General features: G+C 27.7%; 1 protein-coding gene across 1 annotated transcript in view; it reads left to right on the top strand.

Annotated features, from left to right (window-relative positions):
- LOC132950388 (cytoplasmic aconitate hydratase-like) overlaps positions 1 to 20,360 on the top strand; it is a 28,764-nt gene extending 8,404 nt beyond the window's left edge. The window contains exons 10-18 of the mRNA XM_061021817.1: positions 16,541 to 16,700; positions 16,776 to 16,996; positions 17,352 to 17,508; positions 18,845 to 19,080; positions 19,142 to 19,278; positions 19,351 to 19,498; positions 19,559 to 19,681; positions 19,764 to 19,949; positions 20,016 to 20,360. Coding sequence (XP_060877800.1) covers positions 16,541 to 16,700; positions 16,776 to 16,996; positions 17,352 to 17,508; positions 18,845 to 19,080; positions 19,142 to 19,278; positions 19,351 to 19,498; positions 19,559 to 19,681; positions 19,764 to 19,949; positions 20,016 to 20,129 — 1,482 coding nt within the window. The 3' untranslated portion in view covers positions 20,130 to 20,360. The remainder of the gene's footprint in view (positions 1 to 16,540; positions 16,701 to 16,775; positions 16,997 to 17,351; positions 17,509 to 18,844; positions 19,081 to 19,141; positions 19,279 to 19,350; positions 19,499 to 19,558; positions 19,682 to 19,763; positions 19,950 to 20,015) is intronic.
- The last annotated feature ends 77 nt before the right edge of the window (positions 20,361 to 20,437 follow it).

The raw sequence follows: 20,437 nt of genomic DNA, 5'->3' as shown, positions 1-20,437 counted from the left end.
AAAGCCCGTGTTGTCAACCCTACTGACTATAATGTATTTAATATACTAATGTTGACTATAGTTATATTATGTATGTAAGATATTATTTTCAATAATTAATACCTATTCAATTACATTGCTAAGCTAAGAGATTTTAGTAAAAGTGACAATTACATGTTACAATGTAAATAGGTACTATTATAATCACTAACGATAATGAGTTTTCAGCACTGTATTAGTTAAATATTTTTAAAAGCATTATAGACATTATAATATTAACTGCAACAAATATTAATATATTGACATACTTCTATTTTTAAAATTTGATAGGTACTTTGCACATTGTATTTAAAACAATAGGCCATCCATATTCCATACTCAATAATTTATTGAATATTTTAAATTGTGTTGTTGTCAAACAGCATTTAATACATGGTCATTGTTCACATTACCTACTTAGTTAAATATTATTACAGTGAATTTAATATTTTATCTTAGGTTAACAATAAAATATTTAGTGATGACATTTATATTGAAATATAATTATGTATATTTTTGGTGTATATTATACATTATTTTATATTTCTCTACAAATAATAAATAATAAGTTATTTAAACAGTATTATTAAATAAATTATTAATATTTTTTATTACTTTCGTCCATGAAGAATCTTTATTACTATATTTATTCTTCATGCTTTCGTCATAAATAATTTACATTTGGTTAGTATGTATATGGTTGCACAATATTTTATATTATTACAGATTAATATTAATTTTTATATGAAGCATGTAATCTATACCTAAGGGGAACAATAGTCAATATGTATATGGGAAACAGGCAATACAAATTATAATAATATATAAAACTATATTAATAAGTGTGTATTTTTTTTGGGATTAGTCTACTAATAATTTGTGTTTTAAAATAATCACAAAAATATCTCTTATACTAACGGATATTTTTATAAGGTAAATTAAAAATTATAAATATACAACAACATACATACCTTGTACCTACCCAATTTTTTCAACTAATAATATAATAAAATATTTAATCCGTCGAAAACTAAAATGCATGCTTCATGAATTGTCACCAGTGATAGAGTTTAATTATGATTACCAAATACCAACTAGAAACAATTCATGGTGCCCACATCATATATCTGACTATAGATGAATGGATGAAATAATTAATGTAATTAAAACTTTTTGAAAAACACTATACCATATTACCATTAAAAATAAGTGTTATTATATTGGTTTACCGACTGTGTTCTTTACCACTTTGATGAATTAGTGTTGAATCGAATAGTGTCAGAATTTGAGTCATGATGTCTTTTATAAAGTAAAATGGTTAGAATTTTAGAATTATCTGGATTGTTTTGTTTGTATTATTTATTTGTTTATTGAGATTATATTATTATTGATCATGATTATATATTTATGTGGACCTTGGATATTTATGCTCATCTGTATCTGTACATGTTCTATTATTTTTTCTACATACACTCGCATTTTAACAATTTAATGATTTTTAAATTATATTATTTTTTCAAATAATATCGATAATAATTAATACCTACCTTATAATATAATATATTCTACTCATTGTATTCGTTTATAAATATACATTATATTATAGTACACAATAGTTCACCTCCTTTGAACTTTTTTCTAATAAATAGTGCAATACAATTATTTTAGGATTTTGATTGAACCCTGTAGAAACTAGAAATTAATTTTTTTTATGTAATTTATTTTATAGTGGAGTATACTATTTTGGGAAATTATTATTCAGGGAAGATTTGTATAAGGACTAAAAGTAGTGCTTGTGCTTCAATCATTGAAGTATTCCCAAGGGCTAAGATATTTTAGATGGTATTTATGATTCTAATAAGAAATAGGTAATTTTATGATTTTCTTCATAGATTTCTCACAAGTTTATTTGACAATGATTTTTTGAATACGATAATAATAATTATGATTAGGTTATATTAGGTATACATTTCAAATGTATAATATTAATACTTATCAACATCCATTTTGAGTTAATTAATAGCTGAACTTAATGAAGTGAGAAATGTATGTAGGACGTAGGTATAAGAATAAAATATTATTTTAGTTCTAGAAAAATATTATTACCAAGCGCAATCAGCACACGAATTTAATTATTTTTCATTTTTGTATTGATAACAAATGTTAAAGATAGTAGAAACCTTAGATCATATTATCCTATAATAATATAGTACCTACCTCAATCACAATAAATTATTCGTATTTAATCGTTGTTTTTCGTTTATACCTACTTCCATAATCGATAGTCTCATTAAAAATTATTTAAGATTAAATACTATTATTAACAATTAATAAGTATATCAAATTAATGTTTATTTATTCATAGATACAATATTACGTACCTGGTACCTATATGTACTATTTAAAGTATGCACACCTCAAATATTATGACACAATTTTAACAAAAATAATCTTTCAAGTACTATTATAATATTGTATCATAGTTATGAATATATTTATTTACTTCATGTTAATATTAAAGATACTAATTAAATCAGTTAACAAGTCAGGACTTTATTCTTTTCTAGAAAATATTATATCTATAGAATTCTGAATTACTTTAAGTAACAATCATATTATATTTGTTTAAAAAAAACTAGACATTCTTTTGGTTGATGATGTCGATCTTAATTATAGCAATGTTATTTTTGGTGGTATTGCACATTTTAGAACTTGATCATCTTATCGGTTTTCTAAATTAGTACGGATACATTTGTTCTTTTTCAATTTAATGATATACCATAGGTAATTATTTACAATACATCAAAATTATAATTATTTAAAATATAGCTTCTATAAATTATTAGTCAGTATAACAAAAAAATAAAGTAAAAAACTACAAATATCGTTCTATTTTTCTGTTGGTTAGGTTCTATGAAATTATTTTTCGATAAATTAATTGTTAAAATAACTAATGGAGAAATCAAATTGTACTTACTTCAGATCTATTAAAACTCAATTCCAAAAACAATTAGAAGACCATAATTCAATAGTTAGATTAAACATTTCAAATAAATGCAGTTTATGGCTGATGGCTTTTGGGAAAATATCTCAAAACGACGTATACAACGTTATTTTATATTGATAAGGAAAAAAGATTTCTCTAATATCTATTGATATTTTACGACTGTGTACACTATATTTTTACACTCAGAAATATATTTACCATTCATCAAAAATCATATAATGCATAACTATCAAGCAGGTGACAGTATGCGTCGGTACACTTGTTATTATAGGTTAGGACGTCAATAGTATATAACGTACTTTAACGAGTGTACTTCGGCATTGAGTAGGTCGGCCATTGTAATGTTTAATGCGTTAAATTTTAATTACAATAACGATAAAATATAAATCATTGTATACAACAAACGATTCTGAGCGAAAACGATATGCCGGCCTATATTAATTACCAAGTATATTGCACCTATTATTAATAATATATTTATATTCAATTTTCAATTTTATTCCAAATTCACACCCTCATAAAAATTATTGTAACTTACGTTCAATTATTATTTTCATTACATTATTATCTACTTACAAGGAAGTCGAGGAACCTTGTACAGTTGTACCACAATTTCAATCTTTTTGATCGCATATAATTATTGTATATTCAGTGGCGTACGCAGTGGTAGGGTTTCGACCCTACCCCTGAAATTTCCTTTTTCTACAAAAAAATCTTATTTACTACCATTTTGATACACACAGATTAAATTGTTGGTCATTTTTAATAGATATAAAATAAATTGCTGAATATGAGAAAAACGTCAATAATCATAGTTTAAATGTTTTTTTTGGCGATTTAGAAGATTGCTAAACGTCTGCCATAATTTAAGGTGTGTATCATCTTTCATCGTTCTATAGATGACCCGGGTAAACACTGTAAATGTAAACTAACTATTTATAATTTGTTATGTAAAAACTGTTTAGAAAAAAATAATGTAAATTATTTACTCATGTAAAACCCTAATCAAACCAAAATCCTGTTACTATCTACTGTGTATATTCAACATTTATAAATTCGACAAACTAAAAAATATCGAAAATTCAAACGTCCATGAATAGCTAGAAAAGTTGAAGAGTATATTTTGATAATTATTATACTGTGTAGAAAATGCCAATTCCTCCTCCATGAGTTGCGACTATATTCGAACTATTGACCTAGATTCACTTTCTTACTAGAAGAGATAAAATTTAAGATAAGATACAACTGCAGTAAAAAATGCTTCAAGAAGTGATGACAGACGGAAAAATAAAATTATCACACATACATACATAATTTACTCCGCTCAAAATCTAAAACACACACGAGATTTATAATTTTAAATCGCAATTACAAAGGTATACTTTTTAAATTAAATTATATGTAAAATTATTATCTATCTATGTTCACGAATTGCGTACCATGACAGGTAAACGAACCTCCTTGTACGAATGAGTCCCGGACGCAATTTATGTTACCTTTTTCACCTATAGTTAATTATTATAATTTCCTAATGTGATATTGCTATAATATAGGTAGGTCAGGCAAAATATAACATCATTATATTATAATTCTTAAATCATAACCGCATATTTATAAAAAAAAAATTGAAATTGTATAAACATAATATAAATCATATTAATTTTAAAAGTTCACTTTACTAAGCTTTACTAAGTTTTAATTTTTTCTGTATTTATATATTTTATTAGTTTATTAGTAATTTGTTTACATAACCATTAATTATTATATTTTAGCTGATTTATTTATTTCCTATAAATAGTATTCTTTTTCATATTAGTTTTCTGGGCACTCGAATTTTTTCTAGACTTCTTTGTTCTTAACAATATTATAGATTTGCATATTTTTAAAATCTCCTAAACATTTGTTTGGGTGAGGTGAAGCAAAAAACCATAACATTTTGAATGAAAAGATTCGCAAGCGTTGGTGATTCTTTGGGAGGCTGAACTTTTTGCTGCCCATAACTTTGGAAGAAATATTTATTTTTCATTCATGTTTATAATAGTATATATGACCAGATCTACACCGATATAATGTAAGTATCGAATGTCAGAAAATTCTGGTTTTCACTTATGAATGAAAAGTGGATCATCTATATTCTATATTATTCGGTCGCTTCACCTAATCATTGTGGTGATAAGAGGACGTGATACACGCATGTGTTGTCTTTGTCTTACAAGTGCGTAACATACCAAATTTTACGCAAAGCAGAACACGTGTAGCTCCGTTAGTTTAAAAATTAGAGTGAATTGACCTCTTACAAAATCTTAAGGTAAGATTATTATCAGGACAACCGCATTAGCTTTTCATTATATTTTAATTTTTAAGCGAGTTATGAGTACTTTAAAATGTACAAACAATTTACAATTTTAAAATACTCAGTTTGCTTTAAAATTAAAATATAATAAAAAAACCCATGAGGTTGTCTAGATCTTACCTTTAGATTTTATAAGACGTCAATTCACTCTAATTTTTAAACTAACGGAGCTACACGTGTTCTGCTTTGCGTAAAATTTGGTATGTTAAGCACTTTGTAAGACGGAGACTACAAATGCGGGTATCGCGTCCTAGGAGGATTACATCATACTATATAGCCATATAGGTAATATCTATTTTAGTGCCTCCCTGTATCCATAGTTACTTATCGATTGGAAAGTCCGTAGTATTTTTATTGAAAATATCTACAAACCACTAAAAAAGTTTTAACAAAATAATATTATGTTATTGATACATTTTTAATTTATTATTACTTTGTTTAAAAAAATAAATTTTGAAACCACGAAAAAAATGTCTGGGACGCAATTCGCTCAAAAAGTTAACCGGAAAACTTGTGACAATGACTTCTAGACCTTATATATATTAAAGACACAAATACTAAATTCGTTAATAAATTTATGCCGAAGTGCGTTCAATGGTTGGTTCTTCCCTCAAGCAACTCAAGCTGCCACATTATAATTAAATAAAACATCACTTATGTTTATTAATTATAATTGTATAATTTCGAAATTATTTACCAGGCCACAGTTATAACAATGAAAATTGAAATGTAGCAATGTCGGAGTTATTTCTTACCTTATACTATTAGGGATGAAAAATAATTAATATTTTAAGTGATAACACTGATTTATTATTAATATACGTTTTCTTTCTATATCATTAATATCTATGTATATCCCTTTATTTTATCTTATATTAATTATGTCAATTAATTCAATTTAACTGATACATCGGGCATCGGCGCCAGCATGAAATTAAGGCAGGCCAATATGATACGGCGAAAAATGAATCATAGGCATGCCTTAATTTCATGCTGGCGCGAATCCCGGAAAAATTCACCAGACTACAATTTATATTACTCACAACCACATGCAACACGAAAAAATATTTTTTAAACGTTAATTACCATCTATAATTATCATTTACCACATTATTAATATTTAATTACAAATACGTATATTATATTATTAAAAAAAGTATACATTATAAACAATATTTTGTTTTAAATATTATGTGTAATTCAACTTAATTAATTTAACAACTTCACAAATATAGCATATAAAAATATTTCGAATGATCGATACGTTAAATAATAAAGTTAAAAACATAGTATACAAAATATAGGTAATAATAATAATAATTATCAAACAATAATTTATTAAATGTAGGCACGAGACATATTACACATAATAATATAATATACGTATGTAATTATATATTAATAATGTGATAAATGGTAATTATAGATACCTACTAATTAACGGTTAAAAAATATCTGTTCATGTTGCATGTGGACTGTGGTTGTGAGTAATATTGTAGTCCAGGGATTTTTTTTCGATTACCCCGAAAAATAAGGCCGCCAGCGATACCCCAAATGGCGCCCCTGCAATAAATACGTTTGATTAATTGAAATAAAATCATAGTTTATGATAAAAATGTTCAAGACAAGAATGAGTAGTGAGTACAATTTTAAAAAAAATATAATTTTTACAAATATGAAATATATATCTTATCGCTAAACACACTTAACAAGGAGACATAAATATATTTATAATAGAGCTCATTGTCCAGAAATATGAAACCTAATCTAAATTTAATAGAGGGTTTGCCCTTGTAGTTTGTATCTAAAGACTAAAATAAATATTAGATTTCTAATGCTATTGACAATTTTTTTAAACTAACATACTTTATAAAAATACTCTTATATAAATTGTATTTATACTATTAAATACCTACCCACTAATATTTTTTCATGTTGAACAAAACACTAACAAGATTAAAATAATGAATATTTTATATTTAATAATCTAATAAGGTAATATACCTATTATTAATTAATAATTATACAATATATACATAATATAATACAATTTAAATATAATAATAACCGAAGAATGTTTTTGCATCATCTACAGAGTACCTATATCCTATGGGACGTTTAAATGTTACTCCCATAGTGATCTAGTTACCTTAAAATAGATCCAAAAGACAATAAAAACTACAGTTTAACATAATTGTATGAGTATAAAGGTATAATAATATTGATTTAAAGTTGCCGCTAGTCGACAGTTCATGGGAACTCCGCAGGTAACATTTACATCTTTAGTACGTCAAATATTCGCTAAAGAGGTTGATGTTACCAATCGGCGTACACCATAAATGATTTTATACTTGAGTCCCTAGTATTTTGGAATTTCTTCGAGTTCGTCAGTCAAATACACACAGACCCTAAGAAATCCCAGACTACCACTGATTAGTAATATTAATAGGGCATTAAGCAACATTGCTTGACGATACCGCACAGCACGCCACCACTCGACGACATCCCCGGCGCACACTATCCCGTCATCAAAGCTTTAAGTGTTCCTATAGACGTGTACGACCTAAAACTTCGATGAACAAGAAAACGTACGTCGGTCAGTATTAAAAAAAGAATGTAATGAACGACACAAAACACTTATTAAAAATATACAACAAAATTGACAATTCAAAAATTCGAATAAACATATTGTGCGAAGTCTCTGGAATCGGTATAGTATTTTTGTATAACTTATGGTATAGCCACGCGGTCGCCGGCAATACACCATATTTATACGCAATGTAAATCTAACTTGATAGCCGATGGAACTTTTGGACATAACTACATAGGTACATTTTTATCGACAACTTCACTTCACTTCACTTGCGAATCGTTAATTAGTACACGTGGACGTTTGAGATGCCTAATACATACCGTCGGACGACGGAAAATGCATTGAGAGCGCGGAAATAAGCCGAATGCGGAATGAATGAATGATTCCTGGAGTTCTCTCGGCCGTCTCATTAGTTGGCTGGTCGTAGTGCGCCCCCACCTTATCGTACCTATAGAGCTCCTTCGGCTGCAGAGTGCCAGTCGCCAGACTGCCAGAGCTACACGCTCACAAGTCATGCGCACCAAGTTGGTCGTCCTGTTTCCTGACATTTTAAAAAATAATAATAATTATTATTAATTATTTGGTATTCCACATTACAATTTATATTTTTATTTATTATTATACCTATATACGAGCAGTCGTTGGACATGATATTATTATCACGATCTCAGATTTGTTGGCATAAAATATTATATACAATTTGTAGGCTGCTAAGTATGCACAAAATAAAAACGTTGTGAATCATTTTACTGCACATTCGGCATATTTCATAATTTTAATATACCTAGACACATTATTATATTATGTTATTATGGTAAAATTTACTTGTTAACGAATTTCGGGGAAAATATAAGGATTACATTTTTCTATACTCCTACGAACAATTATTTAAACAGCTCATCTTTAAAAATATTATTAAGTAAACTTTTTCTTACATTTTAAAAGTACTGTTTTTTTAGCTACAAGAGCCATAAACCGTGATTTGTTGAGCTTATTTCAGAATTAAAATAATTTCATACAAAATAATAATAAATTTAAAAAAAATATTTATTATATTAATATTTTAATGTATAAAGGAAACTTAATTCGATCACAAATAAATAATAATCTTAATATATAATATTATGTCTAGACTAGATAGAAACCTTATGATAAAAGATCAATAAAAAATAAATTAATAGTGACTGGAAAAAAAAATATAATAAAAATCATTGGTTACTATTAAGTTAGGTACGATTTTTAATCATGCAAAATAATAGAAGCTTATTATTATTGTATTATTATATTATATCACATGAAAAATATATACAATAGCTATACATTATTAATTATTATCCATGCAATAGTCAATGTTTACCGCTTATATCGTAATTATTTATAGCTTAGGCTAGGTTAAATTCAAGGAAATAATATATTATGTTGTAAATCAAATAGTTTCGGCAGAAAGAGCACTAGTATTTTTCAAAAGAAAGTTTATTTTTATTTTCTATTTTTCTGGAATTCCTCGGAGCTTGTGATTTTACTAATTAACCTGCAGCTCACTTAAAATACTAAAGAACCACTTGTAATTTTTATAAATTAATTCGAAAGTTAAAATATTTTTGTACATTAATTCTGTATTACATTTTATATAGAAAAAAAATAACTAGAAATATGAACAAAAATCACATCGACCGGTTATGAAATATACACATGACTTATTAACTAAGTTATACTATAATATTATAATATGTAGAATAATGAATCAAAATTTCAAAATTGTTAGTTTTGTCTCCTTATGTAATAATTATTCTTTTGAATAGAAGTTTCAAGTATCATTTCTACTCAAAGAAATATAATATAGAATATTATTATATATTTTATTGTTTGATAATTTATTATAGTATGTAGGGTAGGTACCTAAGTAGGGTATTCCGAAAAATAATAAAAATCATGTTTACGATATAAAATATTATCAAACATCATTTTTATTACCAACCAGTCTTTTTCTATGTGGAAAGTCTGGTAATTAATAATTAGTTTTGACTTTTTTCGAATATGTATATAACATTTTTATCATTATTTAATATTTATTACACTAGGTACTTTATAGGGAAGTGATGAGTAACTAATAATGATTCCTCATTTAAATATAGGTACTAAATACGTAATATTATTTTGAAACCATAGAAAATACCTTATTATGTCGTGATGATAACTCATTTCGTTTGTTGTCTGCTTATGTAATTTCGTAGGTAACAACAACGTCTTTAGATTTGAAATCAGATGACTAAAGACGAAACGTGTTACCAATAGAAATTATTCATAAATTGTGGATAAAAACGTTAACCTTTTCATACGATTTATATTTTATGATTTACATAGATACATTAGACACTTAATAGTAAACTTGGAGTATAAACCATTAAATCAACTACGTTTAAAATTTAAATCCCAATTAATACCAAATTGTTTTTCTTGAAACTATGGGGTAACAGAGTTCGTCTGGGAAGTTTTAAATTTATCACTCACAAAACAAACCTGTTACCTGGTAGTATTCAAGCAATCACAGATTGTAGCAGAATTAATTTTGGTAGTAAACATTTCTAGTGAATTTCATTTTTATCACCACCAATTGTACTTATAGATTACAAAAATTCATGATATCTGCCACGTGTGCTGTAAATAGAATTATTGAAACCGGTTCATCCAATTATAATATAATTAGTATAATTAGTAATTAACTGTTGTTTTTTCGATTTATCATTAAAATTATACTCATTCAATAAAAAATAAAAATAATTATTATTACTATGACTATGACCATTACACCATTAGGTAATAGGTATAATATCTAAGTTTATATAATATTATAACTTATAAGTTATAATCGTAATATTATTATTATCTACTAATAGCGCACTTAGCAGTTACAAAAATAAAAACTTAATAAGACTAATTGTTTCGATCACTACAACCTGCAGATTAATAGTATATAATTCTAGTCACAAATTCAATTAGCACATGTTACTGAAAAATATACTATTAAACGGCCGTGTCCGTTTATGAAAACTAAATAATACTGTTTGCAGATTAATAGTATATAATTATTCTAGTCACAAATTCGACTATCACATGTTAATGAAAAATACACTATTAAACGGCCGTGTCCGTTTACGAAAACTAAATAATATTGTTCTGTCCCAAGGTCAGTAAATAAATAAATACCTTGGGAAGGAACAATACAGTTAAGTCGCCGAGAGAGATATCCGTTTAGAAGGAGATTTGCTAGTGATGCTGGAGACCTGAACAACGATGAACGATAGTGGCGAACTGACGATTGCTGGCGATGCACTACTGACCACACACACTGGCACACTGTCCTTTGGGCCTAAAATGTTTCTGGACCTTAAAATAATTCATAATAATATGTATTGTATGTGACGGTCGAAGTCGAATACGGAAGAACCCACACCCATGGCAAGAATACCTACCTGCTATAGAAGAGAGAAGAAATAAACGTTACCATTGGTTTACACTCCGGTCTTTGCTTGCCTGTTCTTTGTAAATTGTGTGTGCATGTGTCTCTTGCTCTCTGCAGTGGAGTTTCTATTTTTTTCTACCTTTTATATTTTTTCATCCCGTATTTATCAGTGAGTACCAAGTAACACATGGGGCTTCTTTGAACTCTTCGTATACTGTAAACAGCGGTTATTCCATCACGTTAAATAATATACTGTCCCTATATCACGTTATTTTATACGTTGTTACATTTTGACTGCAGACATTTGTGTTGAAATTATTCGGACGACATTTCCGTATTTTTTTCGATAATATAGACATTTTTCGTGTCTTAAACGTATACGCATTAAGTGCCAATAACCAAATAACAAACACAAGAACAATTTGAGTTTAAGTAATCAAATAAAATAGTATGAACTTATTCCATTCACTCGTACAGTCTTACATGCATTTCTATTTAGGTACAATGGTATTTTGAATTATCATGGTTTAGTGCGTACTCGTAATCAGTAGACATTTTCCAAATAACGTACCTACTTATAGCTTATAAGTTATTTATTTTCATAGGTAATTCGTTTGTTATCACTCATCGTGATCGTCACTTATCAGAATCTGGTCCCCGTAAATACGTAAAAAATAATAATTTATGTACGAATGTAGTGTATCTTCAAAGCGTACCTACTTAAAATCTGTTGCTTTCTATATATAGTTTCCACGAAAACTATTTCCTAACAATAATTTAATTATTGCATATTATATGTATAGCCTATTGGTTATGCCGTAGTTGTTAACCCCATTGTGGTTCACAATTATTTTTTAATGTATTGTCTTATAGTTTTATAGTTTAAGACAAAACCTATTTTTATGCTATTTTAGTGTCTTACAAAAATATTAATAATAGTTTATTAATTCCACATTTTTAATAAGTACAAGTAAAAAAGTAAATAATTTATAATTTACAAATAACAATAGAAATTATTTTGAAAAAAACTGGAGTTGTGCGTAGTGCGTACTGCTTTGTGTGTGCTCTATGAATTACCTCCTTTGATAGTTTTGACAATATTTCCTTTTTACAAAATTAAAAATTTTAAACCGAGAGTAACTGCGAGTAAGGGTATTCTGTCTAAAAGTCCAGCCAACAAAAGTCCGCGAATACAAATCCGGTAAAAATTTACACTGTTCACTATTTTATTTCACAACATTTACAATGGACGTAGACTGAGCACATCACAAATAGAATAGCATAGAAGATAATTCTTTACCAATTTCCTAATATTATTATTCTATCAACCTATAATAATATTGGATTATAGACCATAGATATATAATATTATATATCTATGTTATAGACACAATAATATATTGTTCGATTGCCATTTAAACATTAAGCACAGAATATAACAATAAGTTCTAAATTGTTGTCAAAATGATAAACAACAATAGGTTACGGCGATTAGATTAATCCATTTAGTGAAAGTTTATCAGACGATTTAGTTTCTTTCCTATAGTATACTAATAATATTAGGGTAATTTAAAATTTGTACAATTTTTGTACATGTTTCACTATGTTTATAAATTGTATTAAATAATAATAATAAATTGTAAAATAAATGTATTTTAAAATATTGTATAAAAAAAATTTGAAAGTGGGACACATGCGACGAGATATTCTGTATTGCTTATTTGGTATAGGTGTCTTTTTTTTATCCATGGCTCTTTTGTAGTTGGCTTTTTTTTTATCCTGTTTCCATTTTGAATGATAAGTTTAAGGAATAGTAATCAGATATAATGTTAATATTGTAAAAGAAAATAAATTAGATTTTTTAAATGAATATTTTGTATTACTTTTTGTCCAACTTTTTGATCGATTACATCGTAATAGGATGAAAATGTGAAAATATGAAATGACGACCCAACAATAATTTTTTTTCAGATTTCGAAAATAATTATTTATAAAATTGAGATAATATACTGATAAGAATAAATAATAGTCAATGTTGAAGTATCAGAATCACCGTTTATTTTCTAATACATAATATAAACTATCGAAATACCTAATTATGTTTTAGGTGCTAAATTGTATTAATTTTGTATTAAATGAAAAAAAAATGTAGTCGATTTATTAATTAGTAATATACTTGGATTAATAAATGGATATTCCCTCCCCCGACTGTTTTCGATCTAGTAAGACATTCCCCCCCCCCCCCACCGATATTTTTTATGCAGACATTTCCCCCATCATTTTTTTTAAGTTTATTTGTTTTTTATTGACTAATAATATTGTATTTAATAATAATATATTATTTATTATTTAGTATGAAATTATTATTTTTTAAATAAAATATAAAATATATTATATAAAAAAAAAAAAAAGATTATAAAAGTACTTATATATGTTTGATCGACTAAACTCCTTGAAACTATAAAAATTTAAAAAAAAAAGTTTTTAGCCTTTGTTCATATTTATATACTTGTATTATTACTTTATTATTTGTATATTTTGTTAAAACCACCAGTTTGGATATTTAACAATTTTGAATTTAATAATTGCTTGTGAATTTGATTCAAGTAGTTCAGTTGTTCAAAAATATACATCTATAATTTATTAAAAAAAATAATTTCATATTAAATAGTAAACTTTTAAAAAAATAGGGGAAAACGTCCTCATCAAAATACATTGGGGGGGGGGGATGTCCGCGATTCACTTGGATTGTAGATATTTAAATTTTTTATGAATTACTTATACTAAACAAAATACATATTATTTATGTACCTGCATAAACAGTTGCCATAATAATATTATGCTTGATACATTAATATTCATAATATTATGATATTTAAAATGACTATTATTAATTAATAATTATTTTACAAAATATTGTTGTATTTATTATATAATTCGGACAAAATAGCAGTTTGTAATGGTTGAATAATGAAAACTATAATCGAGAAATACTTATTGCATAGAATCATACATTATTGGTTCGGTTTGCTCGAAATCTAAATTAGACGGATGACTTCATTTTCCAGAAATCTGTTTGCAAGTATCATTTTAATCTTTAAATTACATTATAACACCTTGTGTATTAAGTTATAACATCATGGTGGTGTTTTTTATGAATCCCGGAAAAAAATCCCCGACCCTAGACTACAATATTACTCTCAACCACATGCAACATGAACAAATATTTTTTAAACGTTAATTAGTATCTATAATTACCATTTACCACATTATTAATATTTAATTACAAATACGTATATAATATTATACTATAAAAAAAAATTATACATTATAAATAATATTTTGTTTTAAATTACAATAATATATTACTAATTAACGTTTAAAAAATATTTGTTCATGTTGCATGTGGTTGTGAGTAATATTGTAGTCTGGGGGTTTTTTTTCCTAGGGTCGTGGATTTTTTTTTGATTACTGTATTTTATTTGGTTTGTTTTGTTATTCTGTTAGGAACACCACGTTCACCTCTCACCAAAACCTACAAGTGGCTGTAAATAATAAAATACCATAATATTTTGTTCGTTCAGAGAATTGTTGCATATAATTGAGCCCTGAAACCATAAATTGTTTTCAGAACAGTTTCTGCGTTTTAAAACTGCGTCCTGAAATCCGTATTTTTATTTTATCTCGTCGGTTAGGTACATTTAAAAAAGGCAAGAAGTGTTTGGCCGTGAATGTCCCACAACTTCCTATATTATTATACTGTTGGACATTGGCCGGATACACCTAAGGTCCTTCCAAATTCTGTTGACATTTGGGTCAGCTTCATTGTATTGTAATATTATATTATATATTGCATAGGTACATCTTAACACCCGTATCAATAGTATTCGAGAAACATTCAGACATCGGATATTTGTATCTGCAGTATACATTATTTATTTATTTAAATACTTTACACAGTTTGTCAATAAAAACTTACTGCATAATATCGAATTGATAATAATATAATAATATTAAATAGATATTATAGCACTTGGGTTTTTGCTTATTGGAAATAAATAATAAAATATAAATGTATAAATGCCCTATAGCCTCCTGGCCTCCAGGTCTTCCCACTGAAGTCGTACAATTACCACTTATGAATACAATTATTCAAGGTCTTAGTTGGTGGTCGTCTCTAGAGGGTTTTTCGGCACCAAAATACAAATCGTACTTATTATAAATCACAAGAATTCCTAGAACTGGCATGGGTAACCGTAGAATGTAGATAAATAGTTTTTAATTTAAGGCGTGTAATTTAATATAGTCGACCAACTCTTATTTTGTCCAAGTATTATAGTTTATAAATTACCTGTATTTTCAGATAACTTATTTTATTAATTGGAAATTATATTCGGTGAATTACGACAGTGGTACAATCCCAATAACTAATAAGTTATAGCCCATAGGTATTTGGACCTCTAAATTATGACAATTATATCCTAATTTATTGATATTTGTTATTTAAATAGTTTCATTTTATCACGAGGTATAGAAAATAGTTTCTATTTATGTATAATTTACTTATAATTTGAATTTAGATTATTATAGCCTATAAGGTCATTATAATTTATAATTCTATTTTAATTTTAATATTTAACATATATTTTTAATATTTTCCAGATTAAATGAGAATCAATAATCATAATTAATATTATAAGAAACGTGTTTTCAGTTTTGGGTTACTCCGCCATATTGTGTTATGGTAGTCGTATTAATAACTAATAATAATATTAGAAAAAAATTAATAATATTATGTAATGACAATCTACTTATAACTTATTCCAAATTAAATTACGTAGGTATTTCAAAGATATCTATAATAGTAACATTTTAAAATGTAGATAAACCATTCAACATTTAATCAATTAAAAAAAAAAAATCATTATTTAAAATTACAATATTATTATGTATCTAATAGTACAAATTACAATTCGGTGTATATGTTATATGTGTAAAAAATATATAATATTGTAAATATTTGTAAGAAAAAAAGGTTTTAAAAATGTATTTCCAATTGCATTTCATATGGTATAGACACAGTATTTCAAATTCTATTATTTTTAGATTGGATTCAAAGGATTTAACATTAGTCCAGACAAATTAAACGCCAGTTGTGAATTCGAATTCAATAATCAAAAGTATACGTTAAGACATGGATCGGTTGTCATTGCTGCCATCACTTCGTGTACGAATACGAGCAATCCCAGTGTCATGCTCGGAGCTGGTAAATAAACAACGGATTTCGCATTGAGAACAAAATCTCTTTCAAATCTCATTTTCGATTTGTTGTTATCTATAGGTCTTTTGGCTAAAAATGCCGTCGAAGCCGGTCTGTCCGTCGCGCCATACATCAAAACTAGTCTTTCGCCTGGCTCGGGGGTGGTCACTTATTATCTACGAGAGAGCGGAGTTACGCCAGCTTTGACGGCACTTGGTTTTGACACCGTTGGATTCGGTTGCATGACGTGTATTGGAAATTCTGGACCTTTGCCCGAGCCGATCGTGAACGCAATAGAGGCGGTAAGTCTGATGCAAATCGAATAAATTATTGTTAATTATTTAGCAACGAGTGCTGATTAATGATTATGATACTCGTAAGCATAGGCACAAATAGGGGGGGGGGGGGTGGCTTTGGGGGCTAAGCCCCCTCCAAAATGTCCTTAGCCCTGTTGTAACTTGGCGATCAGTTATCTGTCGATATGCCCGATTTAAAAAAGTCCAAAAATAAAAATCGCCTATTCACAAAATTAGAATGTAAAAAAATTGATAGATACAATTTTCAAGTACAATAATATTATATTTCTTATGCCTAAAATGTACATAATATAATACTTATTGTTCCATATAAAAATTATTTTTCCTCGTCATCATTCAGAACGAACTAGTCTGTTGTGGAGTTTTGTCGGGCAACCGGAACTTCGAAGGCCGCATCCACCCGAACACCCGTGCCAACTATTTGGCCTCACCGCTGTTGGTCATTGCGTACGCGATCGCCGGACGCATGGACATTGACTTTGAAACTGAACCCATAGGTGAGCGATAAGTTTTTGCAAGTAATAACGAAAATACGTAACGTTGTTGTCTATATTATACACTATGCGACTATACCTGACGGTTGGGACACTCGACGACAGGGGTGAATTTACGGTTTTAAAATTACCCATCCTCCTCAATCCTTATTATTACTCTCAGCAACAAGAGGACCAGGCCCCTGACGGAGGAAATGTGATAAATTCCTTTCATAATATAATATAAACACTAAGAATAGAGTACCAATTAACTCCTTAAATATATCCTTTTAACTTTTTAGGCTGTTGGATCAGAAAATGTGGAATATAGACAACTTATTATAAAATTATAATGTCTATGAATGTGTGATAGAAGCTAAAATCACTTATAATTCTATAACATTTCAAATGCCTTAAAATTTACCCTTAAACCAAATAATTAACTAGGGGAAACTAGTAAAAAAATTAGTAAAAGAGAGACATTATTTCAATTATTTCTATCAGTGGTTCGATTTAAATTTTGTCAATAGATTTGTATTAATTGACCTTTTTAGTTTTTACTAGGTAATAATGGAACAATATTTAAAAATTACAACTTAATATATATTATTTATAAATATAATTTTTTTGAATCATTTTTTTTTATTTGAAGGCTTCTTAAATTAAAAATTGATAAAAAGCTAATAAATTCATACATACACATTGAAAACCATACCTAATCGGACATCGGAAAGTAGATAGCCTACCTTATACCACTTGTAAGTTGTTTGTCTAAAAGGCGAGTAAAAACACAAAAAATAAACTCCAAGGCTCTAAAATTCAACGCAGGATTTACTGATAGGTACCTACTATCATAGGCGCACTTTGGAGGGTGCTTGGGGGTACCTAGCACCTCCAAATTTTTGATAGCATCATCAAATTTTTATTGACTATAATATTACGCTATAAGTATTTGGATACATTTATTTTATTTCTAAGACCTTATTATTTTCATAATAATAATACATATGTACCTATCAAAATAATAATATAGATAAAAGTGTTATAAAAGTAATATAAACAATTACTTATGACATAATACCATAGGTAATTGTTTGTATTAAAATTAATGCGAAGGTGTATACAATTAAGTTGTATGAATTGAGTGGTGTATGGGGGGTAAAGCCCCCCACTGGTCACTTTAGTCGACATAAATCAAGCACCCCCCATAAATTTATCTCTAATTGCACGCATGCCTACTATCTAATACCTAGATTAATTGTTTATTTATGCTAAGTCATAAGTTATAACAACTGTTCAATATAATTTATTTTATATATGAAAGATTTTAATTGTTTTAATGTTGTGTATTCTTCTTTAGGTAATGATAAAAATGGTAAACCAGTATTCTTGAAGAATATTTGGCCATCTAGAACACAAATCCAAACTGTTGAAAAACAAACTGTAATTCCTGCAATGTTCCAAGATGTCTATGCTCGCATTGAAAATGGTTCTAATGCCTGGCAATGTTTACAAGCCCCAGATGGTCAACTATATCCATGGGATGTGTCGTCTACTTACATAAAAAACCCTCCATTTTTCAGTGGCATGACAAAGGTATAAAGCTTAAACCATATTACAATAAACGATAGTTTCCATACAAATATTTCTTGTTTAGACATTACCTGGTGTTCAATCAGTGAAAGAGGCGCATGTATTACTGTTTCTTGGTGATTCTGTAACAACTGATCACATAAGCCCTGCTGGTAGTATTGCAAGAAATAGTTCTGCGGCTCGTTATTTATCTTCAAGAAAGTGAGCTTAGACAAATTATTAATTTCAATAATTGGATGTGTTTAAAACTAAAATCCCAATCAATTTTTTTAGCATCACTCCAAAAGACTTCAACTCTTATGGCTCAAGACGTGGAAACGATGATATTATGGCTAGAGGAACATTCGCTAACATAAGATTAGTAAATAAGTTGGTCAAGAACACTGGACCAAAAACATTACACATTCCTAGTGGACAGGAGGTTATACATAATTTTAATCAATATTTATTGTCAAACTAATTATTATTTTTGTTATTTTAGTTGGACGTTTTCGATGCAGCTCAAGTTTATGCTAAAGAGGGAAGACCGCTCATCGCTATTGTTGGAAAAGATTATGGATCAGGTTCATCAAGAGATTGGGCAGCAAAGGGACCGTTTTTACTGGTAATATATTTATAATATACATTGCATACGTATTATGATGAAAACAATTTTAGATATTAAATATATGGTTTTTATTATCTAGGGAATTAAAGCTGTGATTGCCGAGTCTTATGAACGCATTCACCGTTCCAACTTGGTTGGTATGGGAATAATTCCATTGCAATTCCGTTTCGGAGAAAATGCTGAAACGTTAAAACTTACTGGCCATGAAATTTATGATATTGATATTCCACAAAACTGCAAACCATTGCAGGAAATACAAGTGAAAGTAAATAATAAATTAAAACAATTTTTACATTTCTTTATTTACCTAATTATTATTTTTATTTTTCAGACCAATACAGGTGTCATATTCAATGCAATTTTGCGTTTTGACACTGAAGTGGATATTCTGTACCATAAACACGGAGGCATTTTGAACTATATGATAAGAAAAATGTTAGATTAAATTATTGATTCATGAATACAGAGCTATCCATGACTATAATTTATAACAATAAATATATTATATTATTATAATAATGATCTGGTATAGGTAATGCATTTACTGTTGTACAATCATACATTTTTTTTTTGCCAAACATTGAAAAATATTTTTTGCCACAAATATATGGTTAAGGTAAATTATAACTAATTTAAAATAAATCTTAAATAAAGTGATAATCGGATATAAATTTTACACATTGAAGCATTCTTTTATTATTATAAAGAAATAAAATTATTGGTTTTAAGATTAAAAGATATCAAATATTCCCC

The sequence above is a fragment of the Metopolophium dirhodum genome, chromosome 8 (genome assembly GCF_019925205.1).
Source record: "Metopolophium dirhodum isolate CAU chromosome 8, ASM1992520v1, whole genome shotgun sequence".
Classification (NCBI taxonomy): Eukaryota; Metazoa; Arthropoda; class Insecta; order Hemiptera; family Aphididae; genus Metopolophium; species Metopolophium dirhodum.
This window is presented reverse-complemented; position numbering and strand designations above follow the sequence as displayed.